We start from the raw sequence: 20555 nt of genomic DNA on the forward strand, positions 1-20555 counted from the left end.
TCTTTTCTTTTCTTTTCTTTTCTTTTCTTTTCTTTTCTTTTCTTTTCATCATGGTAAGTGTACTCTTGATTCCCCATCACCTATTTCACCCATCCCCCCACCCATCTTCCATCTGGTTTGTTCCATCTGGTTTGTTCTCTATAGCTAAGAGGCTACTTTGTGGTTTGTTTCTTTTTTCTTTTCCTAATTTTTTGTTGTTGTTTCTTAAATTCCACATGTGAGTGAAATCATATGGTATTTGTGTTTCTCTGACTGACTTCACTTAGCATTATACTCCCTAGCTCCATCCACATCTTTGGAAATGGCACGATTTCATTTCCTTTTTATGGCTGAGTAATGTTCACACACACACACACACACACACACACACACACACACACACACACACACCACATCTGTATCCATTCATCTCTTGATGGATACTTGGGCTGTTTCCCTAATTTGGCTATTGTAAATAATGCTGCTATAAACATTACGATTCATGTGTCCCTTCAAATTAGTGTCTTCATATTCCTTTGGTAGATACCCACTACTGTGATTACTGGATCATAGGGTAGTTCTATTTTTCAGTTTTTGAGGAATCTCCATACTGCATTCCACAGTGGCTGCACAAGTTTGCATTTTCACCAATAGTGCACAAAGGTTCCTTTTTCTCCACATCTTTGCCAACACTTGTTTCTTGGGTTTTTAATGCTTCTGACAGGTGTAAGGTGAAATCTCATTGTAGTTTTGAATTGCAATTCCCTGATATGTGATGTTGAGCATCTTTTCATGTGGCTCTTAGCCATCTGTATGTCTTGTTTGGAGAAATGTCTGTTCATGTCTTCTCATTTTTTAATTGGATCATTTTTTGGATGTTGAGTTATAAGTTCTTTATATGTTTTGGATACTAACCCTTTATTGGATATGTCATTGGCAAATATTTCCCATTCTGTAGGTTGCGCTTTAGTTTTGTTGGTTGTTTCCTTCACCATGAAGAACCTTTTTATTTTTATGTAGTCCCAATAATTTATTTTTGGTTTTATTTCCCTTGCCTCAGGAGACATCTAGAAAAATGTTGTTGTGGGCAATTGCCTGTGCTCTCTTCTAGGATTTTTATCGTTTCAGGTCTCACATTTACGCCTTTAATCCATTTTGAGTTTATTATTGTGTATGGTGAAAGAAAGTGGCCCAGGTCATTCTTTTGCATGTAGCTGTCCAGTTTTCCCAACACTGTTTTATACCAGTACCATACTGCTTTAATTATTCCCATTTTGTAATATAACCTGAAATCTGGCATTGTGACACCTCCAGTTCTGTTTTTCTTTTTCAAGATTTTTTTTCAAGAGGTCTTTTGTTTCATACAAATTTTAGGATTGTTCTAACTCTATGAAAAATGCAGTTGGTATTTTAATTGGAATTGCATTAAATCCGTAGATTGCTTTGGGTGCTGTAGACATTTTAACAGTATTCTTCCATTCCATGAGCATGGAATGTCTTTCCATTTCTTTCCATTGTCTTGAATTTCTTTCATCAGTGTTTTATATTTTCAGAGTCCAGCTCTTTCACCTGTTTAAGTTTATTCCTAGATATTTTATTGTTTCTGGTGCAATTGTAAATAGATTGTTTTCTTAATTTCACTTTCTCCTGTTTCATTATTAGTGTATAGAGGTGTAACAGATCTCTGTCCATTGATTTATATCCTGTGACTTCACTGGATTCATTTATCACTTCTAGTAAGTATTTTTTTTTTTAGTCGAGTCTTCAGGGTTTTCTATGTATGGTATCATGTCATCTGAAAATAATGGGAGTTTTATATCCTCCTTATCAATTTGGATGCCTTTTATTTCTTTATGTTTAATTGCTGTGGCTAGGACTTCCAGTACTATGTTGAATAAAACTGGTGAGAGTGGACATCCTTATCTTTTCCCTGACCTTAGAGAAAAAGCTCTCAGTTTTTTACCATTGAGTATGATGTTGGTTGTGGGTTTTGCACATAAGGCCTTTACTATATTGAGGCATGTTCCCTCTAGACCTACTTTGCAGATGGTTTTTATCACGGATTGATGTACTTTGCTCAGTGTTTTTTTCCGTATCTATTGAAATGATCATAGGGTTTTTATTTTTTCTCTTATTAATGTGACATATGTTAATTTTTGTGTGAGTGTGTGAATACTGAACCACCTTTGCATCCTGGGAATAAATCTGGCTTGATGGTGGTATATGATTTTTTTAAAATGTATTGTTGGATTAGTTTGCTAATATTTTATTGAGGATATTTGCATTTATATTCATTAGAGAGATTGGCTTGTAGTTCTCTTTTTCTTCTAATTATGGCCTTTTGTTTTTTTCTTAAAGAAGATTCCTTAACATTTCTTATAATGTTGGATAGTCGTCATGAACTCCTTTATCTTTTGCTTGTGCTAGAAACTCTCTCTTTCTTTTCTGAATATTAACCTTGCTTGGTGGGTTATTTTGGCTTTAAGTTTTTCCCTTTCAGCACTTTAAATATATTCTGTCACTCCCTTCTGGTCTGCAAAGTTTGTGCTGAAAAATCAGCTGATAGTCTTATGGGTTTCCCTTCTTTGTGACATTTTGTTTTTATATTGCTGTCTTTAATATTTTCTCTAACTGTTAACATTGTAATTATAGTATGTCTTGGTGTGAATCTCTTTGGATTCATCTTGTTTGGCAGTTTCTGTGCTTTTTGGACCTGGATGTTTATTTCCTTCCTCAGCATTGTGAAGTTTTAACCATTATTTGTTTAAATACGTTTTCTGCCCCTTTCTTTCCCTCTTCTCCTTCTGGGACCACTATAATGTGAATGTTTGTCAGTTGATGTTGCACCACAGGTCCCTTATATCCTGTCCTCATTTTTAATTATTTTTTCTTTTTGCTATTCTGATTGGGTGATTTCCACTATTCTGTTTTCCAGATTATTGATCTGCTCTGTATTGTCTAATCTGCTCCTGATTGTTTCTATTGTATTTTTCATTTAAGTTGTTATTCAGCTCTGTGACTTCTATATGGTACTTGCTTACATTTTCTGAATATTTATTGAAGTTCTCACTGTGTTCTTCCATTCTTCTCCTTAGTTCAGTGAACCTCTCTATGACCATTACTTTGAACTCTTTATCAGGTAAATTATTTACCTGTATTTCATTAGAGTTTTTTTCTGGAATTTTCTCATTATCTTTTGTTGGAATTATAATCCTCTGTTTCTTTAGTTTGTTTCATTTCATATGTATATTTCTATGAGTTAGGTGGAAGAGCTACTTCTCCTGGTCTTTAATGGACTGGCCTTACACGGGAGCATCCCCTGTGTAGATTGTGTGTGCCTAGTGGTTTTGGCTGTCCAGCGGAAGCTGAAGTGGGATGGCGGGGAGTGTCCTAGGGCAAATTGCACCAAGGTTGTCTTGGTGGGATGGCTGGAGCTGGATTGGGAATGGGCCCAGAGTTCCCAAACATTCTGTGCTGTGGCTGCCCTGGTGGAATAGCTGGAGCTGGAGTGTGCATGGGCTTGAGGTTCTGGAGCATTCTTTCCCTGGGCCACCCTGGAAACAGCTGGAGTTGGAGGGGTTGCAGCCCTGGTGGAATGTCTAGACCTGGAGTGGGAACAGGGTCCTAGGCTACCCTGCCCTAAGGCTGCCAATGGCAAGATGGCTGGGGTAGAGTGGGCATAAGCCAGGAGGGTCCCAGGGTACCGTTCTGGGGCCACCCTAGCAGGACTTCTGGAGCTGGTGTGGGCTAGGGTCCTTAGACTTGCTGGGGTGTCTCTAGCCAGCTGGCTATAGTGACTGAACCCAGCTCCTGTCCACAATATCATGGTTTAGGGGGAATATAAACAGTGATGCTCACCAGAGCCTATGACTGCAGAGAGTTCTAGAAATTTCCCCACTCTTTGGTAGATTCTCTAGAATTAGTCACTGGATTTTCTTCACTTATAATCTAGTTGTCCTGTAGATTTCTATTTGTCATTTCCAAGGGCAGGCAAGTCTGCCTGTGGAGCCTCTGGTAATATCCTTCCCTCACTGTGTTAGGTTGGGGTTCCTTTTATTATCTTGTCTCTGTCTCTGCCTTCTTTGTGTGGTCCCTCTGTCATTTGTTGTGCAGAAGCTATTCAGGCAGCCCTCCGTTCTTTTTCAGGAGGAGTTGTTCTATATGTAGGCATATTTTTTTTTTAATATGAAATTTATTGTCAAATTGGTTTCCATACAACATCAGTGCTCATCCCAACAGGTGCCCTCCATATGTAGGTATAGATTTGGTGTATTCACAGGAGGAGGTGAGTTTGGTGTCTTCCTATGCTGCCCTCCTGGATCCAGAGGAGCTTGTATTTTTTCTTAGCTGAAGGTAGTTGTACCCTGAAATAGTTCAGTGTGATATTTTCATAAAAACAAGAATGTTGACTTGTGTAAGCACAGTATAATTATCAAACTTATGAAATGAAGTTGATATAATCCTTTTATCAGTAAAGTTGATTTCAGTTTTCCAGTTGTCATAATACTATATAGCAAAAGAAAAAAATTCTCATTCAGGATTTAATATAGGATCACATTGTATTGTCACCCATGTTCAGTTTTGTGTTTTTTTTTTCTTTGCTTCCTTAAACAGTTCCTCAACTTTTTTCTTTCTTGACCTTGGCATTTTTGAAGAGTACAGGCCACTTTTCTTAATAGAATGTCCTCCATTTTTTATTTTCTGCTGTTTTTCATGATGAGATTCAGGTTGTGCATCATTGGCAGGAATTTTACGGAAGTGATGTTGTATTCTTAACAGATTATTTAGGGGCCACATGATGGCAATTTATTCCATTAATAGTGGTCAGGGTTTTTAAGGTAGGACCTCTGAGTTCCAATCAGCCAACCACTGCAAAGGATGCCAGGGCTCCCTGGAGCTCAAATTCCTAGCTATACTGAGAAGTCCAAGAAGAATGAACATTGCCTAAGCTGGCACCACTTGCAAGGCAGGAAAACAGGCTGGTGTTGTTTTGACCTCTTGGCTGTAATAGTTTCGGTACCATCTTTTAAACTAGCCAGTGTCTGGCATATGATAGATGATTTAATAACTGTTGAAGTAAGTCAACAAATAATGCATCCTTTCTTGAAGGTACCTGTGGCATGTTCCATTGACATTCATTACGAGCAAATCAGATTCAGTCCAAAGATTTTTGCTGAAGACAAAAACAGGTAACTTCTTGTAGAAATAACCAGGATAAGTTAAGAAACTGGAAATGTGTAAGACTTAGGTACTCAGTTTGTTGTACTATTTATCTTGGTTAAAACCTAAAGACCAGGTCAACCTTTATTCAATATATTCAATATATTCAATAACCTTTATTGAAAGCGAATCTTTGGCTTTCAATTTTAGTGAAGATAGAAGGTTCAAAATATTCTCTTGTGTCAAAAAGCCAGTAATCTTGCCAGACCAAGATTAAAGCAGTTGAATTATATAATGCTAAATAGGAGGGCTTACTAGTGAAAATTCCCTATTATTTTGTTAACATTGCTGGATTATTTTGCATGTATAACCTGAAATGTGGCTGTATTCTTCCCCTAGATCTGTAAATCTGAAAAAATTGGTGTCTCAAGCTAGTATTGGCTTTTACCTATTGGAATGGGCTTTTATGGTTTCTAAAATAAATGTGTTCAATATGAAACTCATTTCAGTATTAAAATTGTTCAACATTAAACTTCCCTTTAGTTTCTTTGTCCAGTCTCTGATCAGAAAAGCTTTCATCAGTGAAGAGAGAAAATGGAACTATGATTTATTTTATTTGCTCTAGATGTGCTCATTCTCCCAGAAGAGGTAGAATGGATCAAATTTAATGTTGGAATGAATGGCTATTACATTGTGCATTATGAGGATGATGGATGGAATTCTTTGAGTGGTCTTTTAAGAGGAGCACATACAACAATCAGCAGCAATGATCGGGCCAGTCTTATTAACAATGCATTTCAGCTTGTCAGGTAATACAAACTCCTCAGGGTCTTGGTTTATTTCTGAAAGCAGCTGTTAGCATTTGAATGCTTGATTTCTGAAGATGAAAATGATTACTTGCTAATTAGAAGTTGAAAGGTGTCTTCCCCTAAGTTCTTACAATCCAAGGTTGCTTTTAGTCTCATGGTTAGCCATGTGTCTGTGTTTGCAGAGTAAGGTAAAGGAAGTGATCTGTATTTTAATCTTTTTTTTTTAATGTTTTTATTTTATTTTTGAGAGACCATGAGAGAGGCAGGATGTGAGCAGGGGAAGGGCACAGAGAGGGAGACACCGAATCCGAAGCAGACTCCAGGCTCCAAGGTGTCAGCACAGAGCCCGACATGGGGCTTGAACTCATGAACTGCGAGATTGTGACCTGAGCTGAAGTCAGACACTTAGCTGACAGAGCCACCCTGGCGCCCCTGATGTTTTTCATTAACAATTCAGACTGATGCAAAAGGGTGTGGAAAATCAGGAGATCAGCATTCTGGAGAAGCCCTTTGTCCTGCAGCTTTTCTGGCCCTGCTATAATACAGGAGGTTTCTGCCCTGCTGGGTCCTTCACATTCTGGAAACCTTAGAAGACCAAGTGGCTCAGTACCAAGTTTTTGCATTGTGACTCTTTTATTAAAAAATTTCTCCCCCCAACTCCTCAAACTGGATACCTGAACTTCACAGCAGCTGTATGGAACATGCTCATAAAATGTGGACTAACCAAATGATCTTTGAGTTGTTAAGGACAGTGTTCACTCTAATTTTTTGCCTTATGACAATGGCTTTTAAGGAAATGGTTCCTAGGTGCTCAGTCAGTTAAGTGCCCAACTCTTGGATTTTGGCTCAGGTCATGATCTCATGGTTCATTTTGTGAGATTGAGTCCTTTGTTGGGCTCTGTGCTGACAGTGAGGAGCCTCCTTAGGATTCCCTCTCTCCCTCTCTCCCTCTCCCTATCTCAAAATAAATACTTAAAAATAAATAAACTTAAAAAAAAAAAAAAGGAAATGATTCCTTAACCTGAAACTCAAACTTCTCCAATATTTAGGCAGAACTGAAGTCCTAAGGGGAGTCACCTATGTGGGAAGGAATGATTCTATAGTTCTCATTTCCCATGTACCTTTGCTCTAAATGTTGAGTTCTTCATTTCTGACTTCTCAAGGTGGCAAAAAGCAATGACGATAAGGACAGAAGTTGTTTATCTAGTGGTTTCTGCGTTACTGAGACCATTTCCCTCTATAACATTATTGCTTAATTCTTAGAGGGTTTTGTGTTTACTTACCTAAGCATATACCCTGCCACTGAGACTTTTAACCCCTGGCCTCCATAATGAAGGGTTTACATCTATATTCAGTTTCTTTTTGAAATGGAGATAAGAATGTGTTCAATCCAGACACTCAGACTTTTGACTGAGTGGCAATCTCTGCAACCAAGATTACTGATTTTGATGAAAACTGACATCTTATTCTGGAAGTTGAACACACAGTCCACTGTTTCACAGAGGGAGAGATGCTGACCTGTCTCCATTTTTTCTTAACCACAAGTTAGCCCTGGCCCTGTTATTCGAGAAACTTCCTCCACAATGGTAAATAAGCTAGTGTTATATGTGAAAGAAAAGATACTTATATAAAGGTCACTATTATTAAGGGGGCATTAATATCTGACTAATGTTTGGCTGGGAGATGAAAATATCTTTTGAAACAAAAAATTGATTTCCTGCATTTTTTTTTTTAAACTGCTAACCATGGTGTCTCTTGACCAGCAATGGAAAGCTATCAATTGAAAAAGCCTTGGATTTAACCCTATACTTGAAGCATGAAACTGAAATTATGCCCGTGTTCCAAGGTTTGAATGAGCTGATACCTATGTATAAACTGATGGAGAAAAGAGATATGAAGGAAGTGGAAAATCAGTTCAAGGTAGAAGCCTTAAATAAATTGAATAGTTACATAACTGATTTGCTTTTGTGTGGGTGTAGGAAAGCATCCTTACCATTGTTCATATATGTATGTCCTCACATATATTAAGGAAAAGTAAATCAAAATTAACTCAGTGTTTAGACTAACTAGCAAAGATTTGGGTCTTACTGGCACAGACGGTGGTAAGAATCTGTACTCAATTTTTATGGATTTGTTACTCCTTTCTTTTTGCAAATACTTATTTCATTTTACTACTGCATTTTGATGGTTACTATTAAGATATGCTGAGTCCGGTACTTGAGGAAGAGGCACAAAAGCATTATTTTTGGCAAAATGTCATGAAGTCCTTTTGTATAATTTGCTCTCAAAATTTAGTGCTATCAACTCTCTTAGTTTGTTTCAAAAATGGCAGTTCATCCTGGTTTTTAAATAGATGAAGGTATACTTACAAATGTTATGGAAATAGTAAAATCATTTTTTCTTGTTTTTGACCCTTTTATAATTAAATATAAACAGAATTACATGATTTTAAAAATAAGAGTTGGATTAAGCTTTAAAAATTAATCCCCATATCCCGAGGGTGTGTTGGTTTGTATAAAACATGAGATGGCCTGGGACCATTGTGGTGACACATGTGGCTTTCTCGCAGGCCTTTCTCATCAGGCTGCTGAGGGACCTCATTGATAATCAGACGTGGACAGATGAGGGCTCAGTCTCACAGCGAATGCTGCGGAGACAGCTCCTCCTCCTTGCCTGCATGTGCAAGTATCAGCCCTGTGTACAGAGGGCAGAAGCCTATTTCAGAGAGTGGAAGGAAGCTGGTGGAAATTTGAGGTCTGTGTTTACAGAACAACCCATTTGTTCATATGAAGGGTATCTTTTCTGTTTTTCATCATTGGTGCTAAATGTTGGGAGGAAAAAAAAAGTATACATAAGTCTCCTCTGCTGTACTTTTTGAGAAAATAAATTATTTTTTAAGATTTATCTATGTATCTCTCAACTTTCTTTTAAGAAATACTAGGAATTTGGGGCGCCTGGGTGGCGCAGTCGGTTAAGCATCAGACTTCAGCCAGGTCACGATCTCGCGGTCCGTGAGTTCGAGCCCCGCGTCGGGCTCTGGGCTGATGGCTCAGAGCCTGGAGCCTGTTTCCGATTCTGTGTCTCCCTCTCTCTCTGCCCCTCCCCCGTTCATGCTCTGTCTCTCTCTGTCCCAAAAATAAATAAAAAACGTTGAAAAAAAAAAAAAGAAATACTAGGAATTTATATATATAAATATAAATACATATATCAAATCTTTGCAGATAAATATAAATATATATATCAAATATTTGCAGAGTTAAAATAGGATTAAAATAATTCTAATTTAATAGAGGCAAGGGTCAGAACGAAAACAGCTGTCCTGGATAGGAACAGAGGCAGTGCCTGCCATAGAGGTAGCTCCTTTGGGCCTCCAAAGTCCCTGATGGGGTATGTATAAATACTTGCTGACACTGTCTAAGCAAAGTAGGATCTTCCTGTATTTGGAATTGATTCTTGATGTACTTAAGGACTGTTATATTTGGGGCTTAAATCTCTCCAGGAAATATTAAGCAAACAAAAAGTATACATGCTTCCATTTAAAGAAATGCTTCCAAACAGTCCTCCCGTTGGATTCCTGACCTTTGTTCATGGATTACTTCTTGAGTCTAGTTTGCATTTCTTTCTTTTGGTTTAAAAAGTGACCACCCGTCGAGTTACCAGCATCATTAACATATGTTAGATATGTTGGTATTTATCAAAGTGGAATTTCACATAATGTTTTTGAGAACGGGACTTAAAACTGAATTTTAGATGCTTTCTTGTACTTCTTTCTTAAAATCTAACTGAAGGAAAGAGGTTATTTTTGTTGACATTTCCAGGCACATTTCTCTGATCACCAGGCCATTTTATCAGCTTGTAATTGGTCACCATTATACATTCAAACACACTTCCTACATCTCAGACTCTCACTAGGTATGTTCTTTTCCGCAGTCTGCCCAGTGATGTAACCTTGGCGGTGTTCGCTGTGGGGGTCCAGAACCCTGAAGGATGGGATTTTCTTTATAGTAAATATCAGTCATCTTTGTCCAGTACCGAGAAAAACGAAATTGAATTTGCCCTCAGTATTAGCCAAAATGAGGGAAAGCTTCAGTGGTGAGTAATTCATTCGTGTTTACATGGCCATGAGGAATTGAATGACATCAGATGCTTCTGACGTTGTTTTTGTTCTCTTGGCCAGGAATTGCCTATTCTGCTGGGAACAGTTAAGTGGGCACACATCTAATGAGTATGGTAGTTAATTAGTGAGAAGCAGGTATTAGGAAAAATATTTAAAGGAATATATATTTGTATGTTTTTAAAAGAACATGTTTAGAAATACATACCTTTAGATAAAACTTTCTTATTTATTTTCTCTTATGAACAAATGTGATTATATGAGAATGGGTGTTGTGAACACTATATAAGTGTGAATTTTTATTATGTACATCTAGCAGGTTTATTAGCACTCTAGTTACCTATTTGGTCTTTATTATTGACGGATTGGCTTTTTTTCTTTCACGCATTATTTTATTGAAATGACTTACAACTTTTCCAAGGACTATTTGTTGTTACCATTTCTTCTCTTATTCATTTTAGGCTACTAGATGAAAGTTTTAAGGGAGATAAAATAAAAATTCAAGAGTTTCCACATATCCTTAGAGCTGTTGGCAGGAACCCAGTGGGATATCCATTGGCCTGGCAGTTTCTGAGGGAAAATTGGGATAAACTTATACAAAAGTAAGTAGTGCCAAAAATTGTGCCGTGACTAGAAAAGTCCATTAACCTGGCTGTGTTTTAGCTTTGTTTGTAAAACAACAGTGGTGGTCTAAAGGGATTTTGTTTGTCTGTTTGTGTTTTTTTTTTTTTTTTTTTATTGCAGATAGCACATAGAGATACTTTAAAAATATTCTTAGAAAATATAAAACTCAGAATTTAGTGCTAACTAATGAATCTGGGTAGTCCAGTTTTCCATTCCAATCCCTTTCTGCATCTGCTGACCAATTAGCCTTCCTCTGCACAGTTCAACCCACGTCTTGCTTTAACACTTCTGCTTGTTTGCACCTGCACTTGCCTAGCTCTCATAGCACTTACTAAGCCTCTAGCACTTTCTTTAGGGTACTGCATCTTTTATTCAGCTGCTGGTGTATTTATATTTTACAATGGTATGTTAACACATTGGAGGATGCGGATCATGTCATAGATTTTTTTCCTGCCTAACCAGTTTTTAGTTAATTCCTGTAAAATGTATACGGCACTTAAAAACATGTTAAGTGAATAAATACTTTATGATACATCTTGACAACTTCAATTTGCAGGTTTGAACTTGGCTCATCTTCTTTAACAAATATGGTAATAGGAACAACAAATCAGTTCTCCACAAGAGCACGGCTTGAGGAGGTAAACAAAACTTTTAAATTTAAGTGACAATTAGCTAATAAATATGGGGTAGACAAAAGGGTATGAGGAGTTAGGAATGGATTTTGTCACTTAGTAGATGTTCTTTTCAGATGCTGTGGTGTTTTGGACACCAACCAAAATCAGTTACAATAAATTATTGAAAACTGTGCCTCTTTGTCAACATGTTAAGAAGTCTTAGCTCTGCCATTAAAATTTTTAGGGCTTAAAAATTACTGGAAGCATTTAATCTCTGTTTATTCAGATGTTAAAAGTGATCATTAGAGATATAAATGCCCTATGTGATCATCTAGCTGTTAGGAAATCTGGAATCTTGGTTCTCCACTATCTAGATTCATGATTTTCTTACTTATTTATATGCCATGTACTTGCAGAAAGAATTTTAGGCAACTTATAATGTCCATATATAACAGAAATGTTAAATACCAGAAAGCTGCATGATTGACAGAAAGAGGTAACTGTATGAGGGATTTATGCTGAGGATAATTTATTGCGATAATTTATTACTGTAAATGTATCACCACTTCGTAGCAGTCAAGACAAAAAATGAGAAAACCATAGGAGTTATTCCTATTGTCTGGTAAGAGAGAACCTGAAATGTAAAAGTTTTCCACCAAAGCAAACTTTTCTTCTGGCCTTAAACTTTGAGGAAGTGGATGTCTAGGTCATTGTTGTGTGGTGTTCCTTCTCTAATAATGTTTTCTAAAGGTGTAGAACAAATTTTACATGGCTTTAAAAATATGTTGCCTTTACATAAAGTCTGAGAGCCTAATACTATTTTTTTTTTTAGGAATACTTCCATTGTATAGTCTGGTTACACCATGATACAGCTTGATACAGGGAGAATGCTTTGAAAATCAAAAGAACTGTTGCATCCCTGATTTTCTCTAGTTTTCAGTAGTTTGATGCAGGCTTGTAAAATTGCACACAATTCAGGATTGAACTCTAGTGAGGTCTACAGCAGAGCTACTCTATGTGATGACTGAAGACCAGTCAGGGGCTGTTAGTAGCAAGACAGCTGTCCATAGACCAGATCTATAGCAACAAAACATTTCATTCATTCACTTGCTTATTCAAGTCTTTTCTCATTATTTCTTTAAAGACATTACATTTTTATTATAAGGCAAACATGGTTTTAGTTTCTGGGGCTATGATGACGAACAGAGTAGACAAAGTCTTGGCCCTCATAGAGCTTAAATTCTACTGGGGAATCAGTTACGGACAGATCAACCTACGTCAGGTGGTTACATGCTCTTAAGATGAATAAGGCAAGGTAAGGAGAGAGTGGGTACGGGATGGAGCTTTGTTCTATGGAATAATTAGGAGACCTTTGAGCAGAAACCGAAGGAAATGCAGTTGTCGTGTGCAAAAGAAACATCAGGTGCAAAGGCCCTGAGGTAGAGCATGGAAATGACATCTTGGATGTCATCAGAAGGGAGAGTGTCTTACTGACAGGTAAAATGTGGGAGTTAGTTTGAGCCCTTCTCGGTCCTGACATCCAACTCCTCCCTGAGTCTTGTTGGCTCGGCTTTCAGCATATACATTGTATCTGTGCACTTGTCTGCTTTTACTCCACCCCAAGCCTTTCTCATCTCTGGCCTGGCCTATGGCTATAGCCTCCTGCGTGTCTTCCCAATTTGCCAATACCAAGTCATTTTCCACATTTAATACTGAAAATCAACCCATGACTGACTCCTCCATGAACTCTTACCTATTCAGCTTGGAATAAATCCCAAGACTTTCCTTTGAATGTGCACAAGACCATGATGACTGGGCTCTTGCCCACCTCTCCAGCCCATTTTCACATGCTTTTCTGTGTCACCCTCATACAACAACACTTGAGTCACTCAGCCACTTCCTGTTCCAGGGCTACCAGGTGTTTATTTTGTCTCTAAGACTCTAAACTTCTTTCTTTTTCAATGTTTATTTAATTTTGAGAGAAAGCAAGAGAGCAGGGGAGGGGCAGAGAGAGGGAGACAGAGAATCTGAAGCCCGACATGGGGCTTGAACTCATGAACCATGAGATCAAGACCTGAGCGGAAGTTGGACACTTAACTGAGCCACCCAGGTGCCCCAAGCCTCTAAACTTCTTACCTCTGCCTGGCTTGCTCTTTCCCTAACTTGGATAAAGGAGCCAGTGGAAAGGCTCATTTTATCCTGTAGAGGTCTCAGATCACATGTCACCTTCCCAGACTACTCTGTCTAAAGCAGGCCACCCCCTTCCCCAGTTACTATCGTAGCCTCAGTGTGTTTTGTCCACGGTGGTGTATTTAAAGTAATCATAGTTTACCGCTTGTTGTTTTCCCAGCCAGAGTGTAAGCTCCCAGAGGACAGGCTGCTTGCCTGGTTCATTACCTCCTCCTCAGTGTCTAACACAGGAATTCAGCCAGAGGGATGAATAAGTGCCAAACAGTCATGAAAAAAGGGATGAGGTTGAGTCCCTGATACAAGCTGGGTTTTAGGGTCTGCACTTTACTCACATTATATAACTACATCCTCACCCGTGCTTTGCAAGGCAAAGAGCATCCTCTTGCTACCAAAGTGAAAACTGAGTCCCAGACAAGTTAAGTTGTTTACTAAGGATCAAACAAGTTAGGAGGATAAAACTGTTTCTTTCTGTCTTATATCACACCACTTATTGCACAGAACATGTTCTCAAGGAGGCAGGTTTGAATCAAATGCTCAGTTGAGAGGATGCATTTCTCAAGGTAGATGAAGATAGGAGAGAGAATTTTGGGTCAAAAGAGTTGAAGGGCAAGGGTTAGCAGCTGGCTTCGTTTACAGGTCTTACAGTTTTTTGTTTTGTTTTTCTTAGTGGTACTATCATGAAGGGCTCTTTCAGGATTATTTTAAATAATTTGAAAATAGTTTAATAACTTATATTAAATAATTAATTAGTAAAATTAATGATGTGATAGGACTGTTCTAAAGTGCCTGGAGTCATTCTTTTAACTGAGTATGAATCTTGAGTTCTGAAAGGATGTAACAGTAGGCTGAGCTCCAACTGAATGCAGGCCCATGAGGCATGCTAAGTGTTTTCTAGGTTGCTACAGCAGAGGGCAGGCCTTCACCTCGTTGAAAAGTTGTATTGAGGTACCAATTTTAAAACAAACCTGAATCATTTAATATTGGAATTTGATCTTTCAAAAGCCTATTCTTATTCCCAAATTTATAATACGATATTACAACACAGATTTTTTTAAAATGTTTATTTTTGAGAGAGACATCTCAGTCAGAGCGTGAGCAGAGGAGGGGCATAGAAAGGGGGGCAGAGGATCTGAAGCAGGCTCTGCACTGACAGCAGCAAGTCCCATATGGGACTCAAACCCAGGAACCATAAAATCATGACCTGAGAGGAAGTTGGATACTCAACCAACTGCCACCCAGACGCCCCTACAACATGGATTTTTAAGAAAATAACTGTCTGGAATCCATGCTGAATAAATACTGCATCTTGACCTAGACTTACCTCCTGTCTACAGAGTCAAAAACTTACAGATTAATGCTGTGAAAACATAAAGGACAAGGTTAAGAACCTTTTAAAGGTGAAAGAGAGTACTGCAAGTCAATGCTGTTGCAAAGCCACACTGTTCCTCATGTGAGCTTAAAGGAGTCGATACCCAGCCATGAAACAGGGAAGGTATTTTTGAGGAGACAGCAGTGTCTTATCTGTTTAAAACCATGGACAACTTTGTGTGGATTTTATCTTGGAGGAACAATACATGAATTGCGGATTAGTGTAAAAAATTTGGCGGTTTGGGAGATTTCCACCATAACCTTCTTGTTTCTGTAATGACCTACAAGGCCAGGCCCAAGGAGAAAGACTGCACTTGTGGGGTTCAAATTGTTTTCCTTGGCAAAGAAGATACTCTGCACATTTAGCTTTTTAGATATGTTAAAAAAAAAAAACAAAAAACAAAAACTAAGCTTGCATTGGTGTGTATATAACAATATATATTAAATAAACACACTCAAACCTTAATTATAAAACGGTATACAGTGAAGTCTTTTAGAATCTGGCAACTGGGAATAAATAAAACTGCAGAGAAAAATGCAGAATTTGACATCATGATGCATGAGCTCATTTCGTAGAGCTTAAATTTCTGTGTACACAATTCTACCCAGACACGGGGCACTGCCTTCTGTGTATAATTTGGGCAAATGCAATTTTGGCTTGTTTTAACTAGCCTGAAAGTTTATTTATGTAATACAATAAAACAGATTTTTAAAATTTGCTTTTCCCTTACAAGGTAAAAGGATTCTTCAGCTCCTTGAAAGAAAACAGTTCTCAGCTCCGTTGTGTCCAGCAAACAATTGAAACCATTGAGGAAAACATTCGTTGGATGGATAAGAATTTTGATAAAATCAGAGTGTGGCTCCAAAGCGAGAAGCTTGCACTGCTCTAACAGTTTGTTCCTTGGTGGTTCCTGTGGTAACATTATGCTAAAATTTTGTCAGATGTGATTATTTTCAAACCAGAGATGGCTCTTTTGGCTTCTGCTGAAGATATTTTTCCATTTCCTTCGTACTCATTTGACTATTCCTGTGACAAGACGGGCTACTAAATTGTTCATCGATGGGTTACTGCCACAATGTATTTTATTGACAGGTGTCACCCTGCAATCTAAACGCAAGCAGTGGGTTCCCTACTGTAGAGGAGTAGCTTATTTCTACCGTTTTATGTCCTATACTTAAGCCTTGTGCTTTCCAAACCCCTGCTCCCCATGTGTGTGTCATCCATAAGCTGTTTTGTCACTCTCCTTTAAAGACCTGTGCATAGTGAGGACTGCTGAACAGTGAACCCCTGGATCAGTGACTAAGCATGTTCCACCTTTCCCTTCCCTGCCACATGTCCAGGGGCTGACATGTAGGCACATGTCATCAGGCTTGTTTGCTGACTTCTGTCAGTCTCCCAGGAGGGCAGATGGGAGCTGGGGTAGGGGAGAATAGATGGGGGTGTTGTATTTCCCTGGTGCCCTTGCAGGTTGCCTCGGGTGGCCTCCACCAAAGCTTGGCTCCTGAGAAGCGGCCCTCTTTTTACCCAGCCTTCTCCACCTCTGCCTTCTAGTAACCATTCCTCCTCTCATCCCTCCAGGATGAGGGGAGGGTGAAGTGGGAGTCTGGCTTTTCATAGTCCTAGCAGTACTTGTGGGTTCCTTACACCCATCCCCATACCTTTGTTTAAAAAACAAACCTTTTTAGAGAACTCTTCTCAATCCTAATTTGAGTGTGTGGTCTATTTCCTCAAGGACCCTGAGTGATACAGTGTCCCTCTGAAAAAAGCAGAGTACATTCAGGTCTAGAGGAGAAAGCTTTCATTTGAAGTTGAACCTGGGAGCTGTTGATACTTAGGTAGGTGATGCTTCCTCTCTCTGCTCCATATTTGGCCTAGTTTATAATTCCCCAAAACCTTGTTACTGGCACTGCCACTAAGTCATGGCAGAGTCTCCAATAATGTGAAACTGAAATTATTTATATTAGCTTAAGTGTGGCAGTGAGTTGTTTTTATGAGTTTAACATACTATATGAGTTTATGAGTTTAACATACTATAAAATTTAAAAGAATATATGAAAAATGTCAATGTGTTCTAATATATTGTGGAATAGAGTGACATGAATGTGTTTACAATTCTCTTTTTATATGTATTGCATAGTCTAATGGTTTGAGAAATAAAACCAGGAATCACTGGTAATGTCCACCCCCAGGTATTAACCTTCTAAAAGACATACAAAGCCAAGATTTTAATGTAAAATACTTTTAATTGTTTTGTATTTTGACTTAATGAAACATGGAAATAGTGGTTTTCATTTTGGTCACCTGAGGAACCTATGTTAATTTGCTTCTGGAGAAGTCCATTTTCTAAATAACAATATTGCTATAACAATGTGCAAATACCTTTTTGGGAATAAAAATTCTATTTACTTCTAAGCAGACATTTGCAATCATTTCCTCCTAATTAGGTAGAAGAAGACTCAGACTCTGTAGCTTAGTCTCATCATTAATTACCAGTAAACGCCCAAGTCTTGAAGACATTGCTAATGAACAAAAAGGCATATTCAGGGTACCTTTAATGTGTACTTTTACAAGCATTTCTTAAATCTCTGGATTTAAAAATATTTCTGTATATGCAGGGAAATTAGTAATACTGCAGCCATTTCCCTGCAAACACATCTGTCAATGTCAAAGATTTCATTTTGAAAAAAAAAGAAAAACTTTATACTACCTAATTAGAAGACTTAGAAATACAGTTGAAATCCCACAGGAGCAGTGTTCATTATTTTCTTGTCAGTGCTTTGAAAAGGTCTGTTTACTCTCCCCAGCACTGGCTTATATTTCCCAGATTTAGAGTAATAGAATAATGCCCGCATCTCTCATGGGATAGATACGCAGCATTTAAAGGGGGCTAAGCATGATATCCTATGTGTATGTGCATGACTTTTCATGAGAATTTTGGAAGAGTTAGCAATATCATTTTATGCCCCATTATAGGTACTGTTGTTGTTTTTCCTCCCCCCACTTTCTGGACTGTATTGGTGCTATTTCTCATTTTTAGAGAAGTCGGCTAAGTTCTAATAAGAACTTAAAACATATGCTAAGGAAGGCTGTGCTTTCTGAAATGAAGAATTCCAAATCAGTTTTATGACATGTACCTGATATCTTTTCCTGCATCCAGTACCAAGAAATAAAGATGAAATTATTTATCCAAATCCCCTCAAGGATATCAGTGCTATGTTCTAAACAATTCATTCCAAAAGATCCGAGAAACCATTCAAAGTTGTATGACATCAGAACCTAGTTCTTGAATTGCTGTGGGAGAAAAGCAGGTTTTTAAATTTCAGATAGCTTTTTTTTTTTTTTAAAGAAGTTTTTATCTTTGGTACACCTACCTTCCTTAAAGCCAGATGGTACACAGTGCACAGACTAAAGTGGCAATGGTCTAAGCAGATAATTGCTGCTCTGCTTATATGTAGCAAAATGGAAAGCATAGCTTAACACAGTAACCCAAGTGAGTTCAAGGCATATGAATATTCTAAGGATCATATTTTCTTATTTTTGGAGCTTGCTATGTGGTGACATATAGTCTGCATTTTGCTTTTCTGACTTGATTCTAGTCTTAGTATGTTTTGTGCTGGCTCTAAGGTGTAGAAGTCCTAACCTCTGGCAAAAAAAAAAAGAGTACTGGGTGCAGCATGTCCTGGTCTGTCCCAGGTTATTAATTTATTAGCAGCCCAAGAGGAGATATGTGCCCACTGTACAATATTTTATGTTTGACTTATAAACATTAACCCAAAGAAACATCAAATACAGTTCTAAAGCCCAAGAGGAGATGGGTAATGAAAAATCAGAACATTAAACACGTTCAAAGCATTGTTTTCCAAATGCTAACAATAAAAGAAGTGCAAATGGAAAAAAAACTGATGAGATTTACAGGCACTGTGTGTAGAATGTGCAAAAGTCTGCAAAGGTTTTTCCTTTTATATGTTGTTTTAAGAAACTATCAAATATATCTCTTAGAAATATAGAGTTCCCGTCTCTCCCAACTGAAGGCAATTTTTAAAAATTCAAAGTTTATCAATACTCAGTACAGTTACACAGATGAACCAGACAAATTCATTTTCTTTCTGGGAAAAGAATAACCAATGTTTAGGATGTCAAGAGTCAACAAATAACACTGTCTAGAAACCACCCAGAAAAATTTTCTTTTGTTCAAAGCCTTTTGTCCTTCAAAAGTCACCATTCACCAGCTGAAGATTGTATAGGCAGATACCTTGAAAAATTCAAAGAAAAGAAATCCAGTGAATACATAATTTTCTTGTTATAGGCATAGTAAATGTAACATTTACTAATAATGCTGTGTAAAAGACAGCAACAAGGAATCTCCTATGAGTAAACATGAGAATGATTTTAGAAAATTCTAGAATTTAGAAAATAGAAAATTTTAACTTGGGGAAAAATCTTTGGAACAGTTCTAATGAGTGTACCTCCCTTGTTATCCGAAACAAAAGTAGACCGTGGTGAGAGAGAGGAACCCAATCTAACCTACATTTTTATTTTCTTTAGGATTTGGTCAGCCAGTGGTCATAAGCTTTAATGGCTTAGATTAACACCTATTCTTATATATAGGAAACATATAAGAAATATAAGGGCTCTCAAGGTACATCTCCTGATTGCCTTATCCAAACAAGTTCTTCAGTCACCATCAGAATTAAATAAAGTACTTGACTTTTGCAAAACTAAGATGAACAAAAGTGGTCAATCATTTCCTTTGCTTTTGTTTCAAAAAAAACCCTGTAGTTTCCTCTAGACATAAGAGGTACTTGTGTTCCCCTCACCATGTGTTGGTATTTTGGTAATATCAGTATCATAAGGACATTTCACTGTATGATGTTAACAGGCTAACTGGGTAACCTGCAGTCACAAGCATCTGGGTTTCAAAGAGTCGACTAGACTTAGGTGGTCATTTTTAAGAGCCTAGTCTGATATATTAAAGAGCTCTTAATTATAAGATTACTGTTTTTAAACATTCCAGGAGCATATTATTCCATTTATTGCTTTTCGGTGAATTAACCTATTGACAATGCTATGTGCATTTTATGCCAATAGTATGAAAAGAACATGAATAAGAAGTGGGTTTAGTTTCCCTTGCCTATAAACAGGTCTGTAACAAGGTCCAGTTGTCTTCATTTACAACAAACCCTGAACTTACCAAATAGTGTGAACTTTAACTTGTATTTTTTTCATCAGCTTTTAGCTTGGAAGTTTCATCCTGTGCCTAAAAGGGAAAGCAGAACCATTACTGAACCCCTCCTTTCCTGGATTAAGTATCAAAAAGCAGATCAATCATAAGATTCTTATGAGTAGATGGGCTTTTCAAAATTAAAGGGTCAAAAGATGACAAAGTGGAGGGAAATTAAATGGGCCTTTCTAAGGATTTTTCATTTAGCCCAAACTATGAACTGTTGACCTTCAAGTTTGTAAACTAAAAATAACCTTAGGTGATTTTAAATTTTTTACTCTCATTTTTTTTTTTTTTGAAGGCTAGGGTTAATTGAAGAACACCACAGGTATTATTGGATGGTATTCATTCATTTTACAGTGATTGATTCTCTCTTAATTGGGGGCACTACTAAATATGGAGTTATTAAACTTCGTTTTGACCATGTACTTTGTATAACTGAAATTAAATATGTTTGCTTATTTAACCTATTTGA

General features: G+C 37.6%; 2 protein-coding genes across 22 annotated transcripts in view; one reads left to right on the plus strand and one right to left on the minus strand.

Moving 5' to 3' along the window:
- ERAP1 (endoplasmic reticulum aminopeptidase 1) overlaps positions 1 to 17271 on the plus strand; it is a 47610-nt gene extending 30339 nt beyond the window's left edge. For all 4 annotated transcript variants that reach the window (XM_040447944.1, XM_040447950.1, XM_040447947.1 and 1 more), the window contains exons 12-19: positions 5089 to 5168; positions 5765 to 5948; positions 7712 to 7868; positions 8518 to 8702; positions 9879 to 10040; positions 10524 to 10664; positions 11243 to 11324; positions 15593 to 17271. In XM_040447944.1, the coding sequence (XP_040303878.1) occupies positions 5089 to 5168; positions 5765 to 5948; positions 7712 to 7868; positions 8518 to 8702; positions 9879 to 10040; positions 10524 to 10664; positions 11243 to 11324; positions 15593 to 15748 (1147 nt within the window). In that variant the 3' untranslated portion in view covers positions 15749 to 17271. The remainder of the gene's footprint in view (positions 1 to 5088; positions 5169 to 5764; positions 5949 to 7711; positions 7869 to 8517; positions 8703 to 9878; positions 10041 to 10523; positions 10665 to 11242; positions 11325 to 15592) is intronic.
- A 916-nt stretch (positions 17272 to 18187) lies between these two features.
- CAST (calpastatin) overlaps positions 18188 to 20555 on the minus strand; it is a 110159-nt gene continuing 107791 nt past the window's right edge. For all 18 annotated transcript variants that reach the window (XM_040448062.1, XM_040448070.1, XM_040448032.1 and 15 more), the window contains 2 exons: positions 20051 to 20116; positions 18188 to 19111 (listed from right to left, as the gene is read on the minus strand). In XM_040448062.1, coding sequence (XP_040303996.1) covers positions 20066 to 20116 — 51 coding nt within the window. In that variant the 3' untranslated portion in view covers positions 18188 to 19111; positions 20051 to 20065. The remainder of the gene's footprint in view (positions 19112 to 20050; positions 20117 to 20555) is intronic.

Source organism: Herpailurus yagouaroundi, unplaced genomic scaffold (genome assembly GCF_014898765.1).
Source record: "Herpailurus yagouaroundi ecotype Mexico unplaced genomic scaffold, PumYag 29, whole genome shotgun sequence".
Classification (NCBI taxonomy): Eukaryota; Metazoa; Chordata; class Mammalia; order Carnivora; family Felidae; genus Herpailurus; species Herpailurus yagouaroundi.